General features: G+C 49.6%; 1 protein-coding gene and 1 non-coding gene across 2 annotated transcripts in view; one reads left to right on the plus strand and one right to left on the minus strand.

Annotated features, from left to right (window-relative positions):
- CYB5R3 (cytochrome b5 reductase 3) overlaps nucleotides 1-5,346 on the plus strand; it is a 29,203-nt gene extending 23,857 nt beyond the window's left edge. The window contains exon 9 of the mRNA XM_072743138.1: nucleotides 4,148-5,346. Within this exon, the coding sequence (XP_072599239.1) occupies nucleotides 4,148-4,320 (173 nt within the window). The 3' untranslated portion in view covers nucleotides 4,321-5,346. The remainder of the gene's footprint in view (nucleotides 1-4,147) is intronic.
- A 3,916-nt stretch (nucleotides 5,347-9,262) lies between these two features.
- On the minus strand, nucleotides 9,263-9,412 carry LOC112934093 (U12 minor spliceosomal RNA). The gene has a single exon (XR_003237816.1). It is a non-coding gene; the product is annotated as a U12 minor spliceosomal RNA (small nuclear RNA).
- Between the last annotated feature and the right edge of the window lie 107 nt (nucleotides 9,413-9,519).

The raw sequence follows: 9,519 nt of genomic DNA on the forward strand, positions 1-9,519 counted from the left end.
ATCTTGCTGTTTTGTGGTGGTGGTTTTTTTTTTTCCTTTAAAGATTCCACATATGAGTGAGATCATACAGTGTTTATCTTCCTGTCTGACTCATTTCACTTCACATAATGCCCCTGAGGTCCATCCGTGTTGCTACAAATGGCAAGGTTTCATTCTTTTCTATGGTTGAATAATATTCCATTGTCTTGAAGGGGTTCAGAACACCCCCCTCCCCCGAATGTGCCACTTGGGCCTGTGGATTATTTTGAGCTGAAGGCACTTGTGACCCTGTGGGGCTCAAGAGAAACTTTTTTCCTTCCCTATCCACACAGAAGCAGCTAAATTGGGTAGGGTTATTAACAGAGCTAAATTTTATCAGACTGACCCATCTGTATCGCAGAGCAAACATCTGCTCTTCTTATCGCCCTGTGAAATGCATTCCTTTCCATTCCTTTCCTCTGAAATCCCAGACTCCTGCTCCCTTCTCCTTAGCTCAGAAGGACATATCCACCTCTTGTTGCCTGACCACCTTTGGAATGTCCGTGTCTGTCTGCATTCCCTGTACTTACACTATTAAATTTGATTTTCTCCCATAAATCTCTCATGTCCGTTTTGTTCTTAGTCCAGCTAGAAGAGCCTTTGAAGGGACAGAAATTTTTGCTCCCCGACTATTTATAGCACACCTACTTTACCCATATATCCCTCACTGGACATTTAGAAGCTTCCATATCTTGGCTGTTGTAAACGATGCAGCAGTGAACGTGGGGTGCAGATATCTTTTTTGAGCTAGTGTTTTCATTTTCTCCTGATAAATACCCAAAAGCGAAATTACTGGATCATAGGGTAATCCTATCTTTAATTTTTTGAGGAATATCCGTAATGTTTTCCGCAGTGACTGCACCAGCTTACATTCCCACCAACGGCGCACGAAGGCTCCTTGTTCCCCGTGTCCACGCCAACATTTGTCATTTCTTGTCTTCCTGATGATGGCATTCTGACAGCTGTGAGGTGTGCATTTGAGCAGAATGTGTGTGAACTTTTGGGTGGAACTTTCTGTAAATGGTAAATGTCTGAAGTCTATTGGGGCTAACATGTTGCTTGAGGCCAATGTTTTTGTATCAATTCTCTGTCTGGGTGACCTATCCATTGATAAAAGCAGAGTGTTAAAATCCCTTACTATTATTGTGTTGCTATTTCCCCCTTTAGATCCATTAGTATTTGCTTCATATAATCAGGTGCTTCTATGTTGGGTGCGTAAATATTGACCAACGTTCTATCCTTGTTGGACTGACCTCTTTACCTTCATGTGATGCCCTTCTTTGTGTCTTATTTCCTGCAGCCTTCTTTTCCTTTCCATCTGCATAGAGTATCTTTTTCTGTCTCTTCACTCTCAACACACTCTGTGTGTGCCCTTATAAACATCTCAGGTGTCTTGTAGGCAACTTATGGATAGGTCTTGTTGGTTTGCTTTCTTTTAATTCCAGTGTCGTCAACATGCAGTTGAGGCAGTTGTTAAGTTTCAGGTGTGCAATAAAGTGATTCAGCGATGCTACACATTACGCAGTGCTCGTCATGGCAAGTGTACTCTTCAGCCCCGTCACCTGTTTCACCCATCCCCTCACCCGCCTCCCCTCTGGCTACCATCTCTTTGTTCTCCACAGTTAAGGAGTCTGTTTTCTGGTTTGTCTGGTATTTTTCCTGTGTCTGTTTGTTTTGTTTCTTAAGTTCCATGTATGAGTGACATCATGTGGTATTCGTTTTTCTCTGACTTATTTCACTTAGCATTACAGTCTCTAGCTACATCCATGTCATTGCAAATGGCAAGATTTCATTCTTTTTTAATGGCTGAGTAATATTCCGTTGTATGTATGTATATATACATATACACTCCCTTTGCCCCTATTCATGTGGGCAAAAAATATGGTGATATTCCTCGAGGGATTTTTGTGGTCAGAGGAGAAAATGTGGTCCTACTAGGAGAAATAGACTTGGAAAAGGAGAGTGACACACCCCTCCAGCAAGTGTCTATTGAAGAAATCCTAGAAGAACAAAGGGTAGAACAGCAGACCAAGCTGGAAGCTGAGAAGCTGAAAGTTCAAGCTCTGAAGGATCGGGGTCTCTCCATTCCTCGGGCAGATACCCTTGACAAGTATTAATCATTTGCTCAGAGGCTGTTGCTTTTGGGGAGCAAGGCTGTCACTGAATGAAAGTGACATCCTGATCACCTCACTCATTTGACTAGAGACTGTAGAGTATTGAAAAGTCCTTTTTGAGTTCTTTCACATGAACAACATGAAATCACTTTCCCCCCCTTTTTAATGACAAAAATCATTGTTAAAAAAAAAAAAAAAAACAGAGGCAAGGATCCTTTTTGACACATCATTTTGATCACTGTGGAGCTGGCAACCCTGCTTAATGTTGCCTTTCTTTAGTGTTCACAGGAGACATTCTCCATTTACTTGTAAATAAAATAATCTGAAAACTCAAAAAAATATATATATATATATACGACATCTTCTTTATTCATTCATCAATTGATGGACACTTGGGCTGCTTTCATAATTTGGCTATTATAAATAATGTGGCTATAAACATAGGGGTGCATGTATTCCTTTGAATAGTGTTTTTGTATTCTCTGCATAAATATCCTGTTGTGTGATTACTGGATCATAGCATAATTCTCTTTTTAATTTTTTGAGGAACCTCCATACTGTTTTCCACAGTGGCTGCAGCAGTTTGCATTCCTACCAACAGTGCACGAGGGTTCCTTTTTCTTCACATCCTCACCAACACCTGTTGTTTCTTGTGTTATTATTTTTCCTTTTTTTTTTTTTAAGATTTTATTTATTTATTTGAGAGAGAGCACATGTTGGGAGGAGGGGCCAGAGGGAGATGTGCAACCAACTAAGCCACCCAGGTGCCCCTGGGTTTTTTATTTTAGCCATTATGACAGGCATGAGGTGATAGCTCATTGTAGTTTTGATTTGCATTTCCCTGATGATGAGTGATGTGGAGCATCTTTTCATGTGTGTGTTGGACATCTGTATGTCTTTGGATAAATGTTCATGTCTCCTGTCCATTTTTTAATTGGATTATTTGGACTTTGGATGTTGAGTTGTATCGGTTCTTTATATATTTTGGATACTAACCCTTTATCAGATACATCATTTGCAAACATCTTCTCCCATTCAGTAGGGTTGTCTTTTAGTTTTGTTGGTGGTTTCCTTTGCTTTGCAGAAGCTTTTTATTTTGATGTAGTCCCAATAGTTTATTTTTGCTTTAATTTCTCTTGTCTCAGGAGACATATCTAAAGAAATGTTGCTATGGCTGATGTCAGAGATATTATGGCCTGTGCTCTTATCTAGGATTTCTGTTTTCAGATCTCATATTTAGGTCCTTAACCCATTTTGAGGGTTTTTGTGTGTGTGTATGGTGTAGGAAAGTGATCCAGTTTCACCTGGTCCAGTAGCTGTCTGGTTTTCCCAACACCATTTGTTAAGGAGACTGTTTTTTCCCCATTGGATATTCTTGCCTCCTTTGTTGAAGATTAATTGACCATATATAATCATGGGTTTTGGGGCAGCCCCGGTGGCTTAATGGTTTAGTGCCACCTTCAGCCCAGGGCCTGATCCTGGAGACCCGGGATCGAGTCCGACGTTGGGCTATCTGCATGGAACCTGCTTCTCCCTCTGCCTGTGTCTTTGCCCCCCCCCCCCTCTCTCTCTCTCTGTGTCTCTCATGAATAAATAAAATCTTTAAAAAATAATAATAATATAATCATGGGTTTGTTTCTGGGCTTTCTCTTCTGTTCCATTGGTTTATGTGCCTGCTTTTGTGTCAGTATAGAAAGGTCTTGTTTGTTATCCACTCAACCACTTTTGATTGGAGAATTTAGTCCATTTGCATTTAAAGTAATTATTGATAGCTACACACTTATTGCCATTTTGTTAATTACTGGCTTTTTTTGTTCTGGGTGAGCCAGGCTGGGGCAAGGGATCAGAGCAAGCATTTGCTTTGGATCAGCCTCTTCATTCTTCAGTGTTCATTGAAAGAAGGGAGAAAGTCACAGCACCGGAGTGTGGTGATCAGGGGGAGGGGCTTTGGGCAGGTGGGCAGTCATTGGTCAGTCACACAGCTGTACTTGGACTCACTTGGTCTTTCCCCGCAGCCTGGGACTACAGCCAGGGCTTCGTAAATGAAGAGATGATCCGGGACCACCTTCCACCTCCAGAGGAGGAGCCGCTGATACTGATGTGTGGACCCCCGCCCATGATCCAGTATGCTTGCCTGCCCAACCTGGACCGCGTGGGCCACCCCAAGGAGCGCTGCTTCGCCTTCTGATGGCCAGGCGCTGGCTGCTCGCACGCCTGCCCCGCATACTCACTGTGCCCTGTCCGCACCCACTCCTCCCCACCACTGCTCTTTAACATCACTTTCCCCCACATCTCCCACTGTGGTCCTGGGTTCAGCCTGGCCTGCCTGTTGCTTGGCTGGTTACCCCGCTGGGCTGGCCCCCGAGGGATCCTTTTGGGAACAGGGTTCTGTTACAGGTGGGCCATCGCCAGCCACCTTCTGGGCCGGTACCTGTCTGGCCCTCATTGGTTCTTACCAGTGATGCTCGGCCCTGGCCCTGACCCTTCCCTACCTCTACCCCACCCACCCATACACTACTAGGCCAAGTCTGCAAGCACCATGCTCCACCCCCCCCACCCCCCCAAAGCAGACTACCCTCTGGAAATAAACACAAATGTACAGGCAGCCCAGAGCTGCAGGTGGCAGGGTCCCCCCCAGCCACTGCCTTGGGACCCTCACCTGCCACCCCTCACTTACCTGCTCAGGGCCACAGCCAGGCCTTAGCACCTGACACTACATGACAGGTAACACCAAAAAGTCCCTTTGGCTGGGGCTGTGGGGGTGAGAGTCTGCCCCCACCCCAGGACCCAGGCAGGCCCAGTCAGCAGAGAGCTGGGCTCTCTCCCAGGCTGGAGTAGGAGGAGGGGGCTGGCTGAAGGCTCTTCGGGGGGCTCCTCAGCCTTCCTGAAGCCTCAGCATCTCCCCAGCACATCTAAGCATCCGGGCGCCTTTGGGAGTTCCACGCCGTCAGCCCGGCAGTCTGATGGACCGCCTCGGGGCCCTGGGCCGCCAGTGCTGATGGCAGAGCTGAGATGATGTTTATTTATTCCTCTGTCCCAAACCCACCCGTCATGCTGCCCACACCCCAGCACAGGGGAAGTTTTTGTCTGAGCAGCATTCTCAGTGACCTCGATGTTGCCTTTAGAAGGGTGGGTTCGCCTCTTGCATATGGGCTTTTTCAGAATCATTTATGAGCAGAAAAAAAACATTGAAATAAAACTTTGCTAATACTAACCCTTTTGCGGTTCCTTGAGGCTCTGTGACTTGTGGCATTGTGGGAGAAGAGACAGGAAGGGCCCCAGCACTCACTTTTCGTGTATTCGTGTTCATCGTGTAAGCTTTGGACTGTACAGAAAAGTATGCACAGGGGAAAAAAAATACTGTACATCCACAGGCAAATGCCTCTGATGAAACCACATGGCCCACCATGGGACTGCTGCTTTTCCTCCATCAGATGGGCTTTCCCCTGGGGTCCCACATTCTCTGGAAGCCCACAGGGATCATAATTGATTGTATAGCAAATCCCCTACCCTTGGACAGTTAGGCTGCTTCCAGTTTGTGGACTTTGTAAACAGTGGTGGCCTTCATCCTCCTTTCAGATGATTTCTTTTTTTTTTTTTAAGTAGGCTCCCTGCCAACGCTGGGCTTGAATTCACAACCTTCAAGAGTCACATGCTCTACTGAACTGAAGCCAGCCAGGTGCCCCTCCGATGATTTTTTTGAGGTTAGAGTCCTGGAGACAGAAAGTTGAGCCAGGGTGTATGGACTCTGGGAGTCCAGCCTGGAGTCCTCCCCTCGTGCCAGCCCCCTGACGCCCAGCCTTATTCACACCGCGTGAAAAGCTCTCTCCGCTCCCATGTTGTCCAGCTCTGTATGTCCTCATTGTTTTCCCCTCTGAAAACCAGAGAGAAATCACTGGCCTTGGTTTCTGCTGGAGAGCCTGAGGCTCAGCCATGACTAGCCTTCAGGTCGGAAGCTGGGCCGTGAGGTGAGGCAGGCACCACTCTCCCCATGGAAGGCGGCACAGGGGTCCCTAGCTCCCTCGTGCCTTCATGCACTGTTCCAAGTGCCGGAGACTTGGCTGCAGCCGCCCCCACATGCCCTCCCCTATTCCTGGGGTGCTGGTGAGAAAGACAAGTGCCAGACGGTGTCATGAGTGAAACGGTAAATGCCAAGACAAGTCAGGCCACGAGGCAACGTGGGAGTGAGGGCTGTTCTCTCTGAAGAGACAACGAAGCTGGCTCTGCTGGGGTAGGTGTTCAAGGTGATGGAACAGCAAGTACAGATGCCTTGGGAACAAGCTTGTGGAATTAACTTTGAGAAACAGATGGAAGAACGCAGGTGGCTGAGGGGACAGCGGAAATGAGCCTGGAAAGGAAGCACAGTAGACGTGCTCTAGAGTGACCAGCAAGTGCAAAGGCCCTGGGGCAGAGACCTGGTAGGAACATCGTGAAGGCCAGTGTGACTGGAGCGGAGTAGGGAAGAGGAGAGGATGGGGGAGTGTGCAGGGAGGAATGCCGGAAGCCCAGCCTCAGGCCAGGGAGCCCCTTTCTCCTCTTTTCTCTCTTCCCGTCTTTTCTGGCCCTGGCCCACATCAGGAGTAGGGCTGGGACTCCTCAGTGGGCAGGGAAGGGCTTGGCCTGGGAATCCCTTCTGAACACCTACTGTGTGCTGGGGACCCTGCAGACACTGCGCTCAGGTCCCATCTCCTCATCGTGACCCCCTTCTGGAGGATGGGAAAGCAGGCCTGAGTGTCGGGCTTTGAAGGCGCACCTGCCTGAGCTCACAAGGGGCTGTCCCCGGGAGCTGAGAAGGGCACGGATTGGACCTGGGCCCTCCCTCTCTCCTCGCCTCAGTTTCTCCATCTGTATAACAGGTGAGTGAACTAGGACATGACTTGCCACCCTCTCAGACCTGACACCCTTTTAAAATAACATTTATAACACCCTCTTGAGCCTCCTGAAGTGGATTCACAGGTAATATTATGAGCTTGCATATAGAATTTTTAAAAATTGGGGCGCCTGAACCTGGGTGGCTCAGCCAGTTAAGTCCCGATTCAGCTCAGGTCTGATCTCAGGGTCATGAGATTGAGTCCCATGTCTGGCTCCATCTCAGCGCAGTCTGCTTGTGTTTCTGTCTCCTCCCTCTGCCCCCCCCCCCCCAATTCTTGTGCTCTCTCTATATATATATATAAATCTTCAAACAAAAAACACAAAACTCCAATCATATTAGAGCAAGAAAGGAAAGGAATTTATAAAAGGATACACATTTCAGGGTGGCCGAAGTCCCCAGAAGGGGGGTGGGCAGGGGTCCCTGGACAGTCACAGCCCCAGATGCAGCCTGACTCCCAGTCTCTGCCCACAGGGATGCGGTTTTCCCAGGCAGGGCACAATCCTTGGTCTATTTCCAAACAAAGCAGGACCCAGTACATTCCCAGCAATTCCATGTTTGCTCGCCCTGAGCCAAAAGTCCTACGTGTCCATACAAGATATGGGGGAAGCCCTGCCTGGGAGTGTGATGCTCTTCATCCCTCCCGGAACATGGGAGTGTTGCAGGCATGGGGAGGGCCCTTGCCTCAGGATCGACACATCCCTGTCCCCACCCTCGCATGACCAGATTCCATATCCCCGTCCTCCAGACAATCAGCACCCTACAAAGCTCTACACCTTATGAAATGCCTCCAAGGGAAGGTCACCTCGATGACAGCTGACCTCAGCTAATGACCTCACTGAACTAGCTTGAAAAATAACCTTTAGATCACTTTTTTTTTTTACATTGCATTTAAGGCGTGACAGGGCTTTAACCCCTGGGGTCCCATGGCCCCTTCCACGTTCTTCTGCACCTGCCCTGCGCGGTCCAGGGGAGGGGAGGGTGCTGAGGCCCAAGCTGGTCCCTGTGTCGTCGTCCCCCACCCTGCACTTCCGGGACGGAAGGAGAGAAGGAGGAAGGGAGGGGCTAGCGGTCCCGTCTGACGGCTGAGGAGGGCCAGCCAGCACCCAATCGCCGCTTGGCAGGTGGGACCCCGACTCCCTTCCTCGGTCTGGGGCCCGGCCCAGCCCCGCTGGCTTTGCCAGCTCTGGCCCCGCACACCTTCTGCTGCCAGACCTTTAACCAGGTGCGGCCTGTCAACAGTACATGAACTCCGCGGGCATCACTGCACTTAGAAATTAATAATAGGGGATCCCTGGGTGGCGCAGCGGTTTGGCGCCTGCCTTTGGCCCAGGGCGCGATCCTGGAGACCCGGGATCGAATCCCACATCGGGTTCCCGGTGCACGGAGCCTGCTTCTCTGCCTGTGTCTCTGCCTCTCTGCCTCTCTCTCTCTCTCTCTCTGTGACTATCATAAAAAAATAAAAAAAAAAGAAATTAATAATAGGAATAACTCACAGGGCACAGCGCCCTACGTGTATTCCCCCCTTTTTTTAATCGATTGATGCAGCAAACATGTAGCTCGCGCCAAGCTTACAGTGCTGGGGCCTGGGGCTGCCATCACAGACCAGGCAATTCCACCCATGGATTGTAACGTCTATTTCCTCCTCCCAACGACCTGTCATTCGCCCGGTTTTCTAGATCATCGGGAAGATCGGGACGATTTGCACGGTGAGAGTCAAGCCGCCGGGAAGCGCGGCTGCTGGGACGGGACCCAGGCGGTCCTGCAGCTCCGGCCAGTGAGCAGCCACACCGGCAGCTGCGGCTGTCACCCAGAGCAGCGGCTGGCCTTAACCCTTGTAATGACGGGGGACAGTTTCAGAGAACTGGGCGAGGTCATCGGCCTAAGGCTCAAGGGGGCCAGACGTGAAAAGCGACTTTTATTTTCATGCACCATAAATTGCAAAACGTCCGGAAATGGGACGCCTGGGGGGCCCCGTGGCTGAGCGTCTCGCTAGGCTCAGGTCCTGATCTCGGGGTCCTGGGATCCAGTCCCACGTAGGGCTCCGGTGGGTGCCTGCCTCTCTCTTGTCTTTCAGGAATAAACAAAACCTCTTAAAAACAACAAAAAAGATACAAAAACAAAACAAGCCCCCCCCCATGCCCAGAAACCGCGAAAGATCCGGTAAGGCAGGTGCGCCGGCCCCATAGGAAGACTTGGAGCCTCCCCAGCCCGCCTGCCCACCGCGCCGCTCGTCTGCTCTTTCAGGGTAGGGGGGGGCCGGGCAGATCGCGGCTCCCAGGCATCCCGCAAAGTAGGCGGGTCACCTCAGGGGCGACCTTTACCCGCTCAAAAATTCGTCTCACATTAGCAGTGAGGATTCGGGCGTCACCCCGAATCGTTATTTTCCTTACTCATAAGTTTAAGGCATAAAGAGCTACACGTGTTACTCGCTGGGTAATGAATCCCCTTCTCATTAGCCCTACGGTGAGTAGCAGAGCGACCGTTAAACCAAGAGCCCAGTCCCTTCGCAGTTCG

Source organism: Vulpes vulpes, chromosome 16 (genome assembly GCF_048418805.1).
Source record: "Vulpes vulpes isolate BD-2025 chromosome 16, VulVul3, whole genome shotgun sequence".
In the NCBI taxonomy this organism is placed as follows: Eukaryota; Metazoa; Chordata; class Mammalia; order Carnivora; family Canidae; genus Vulpes; species Vulpes vulpes.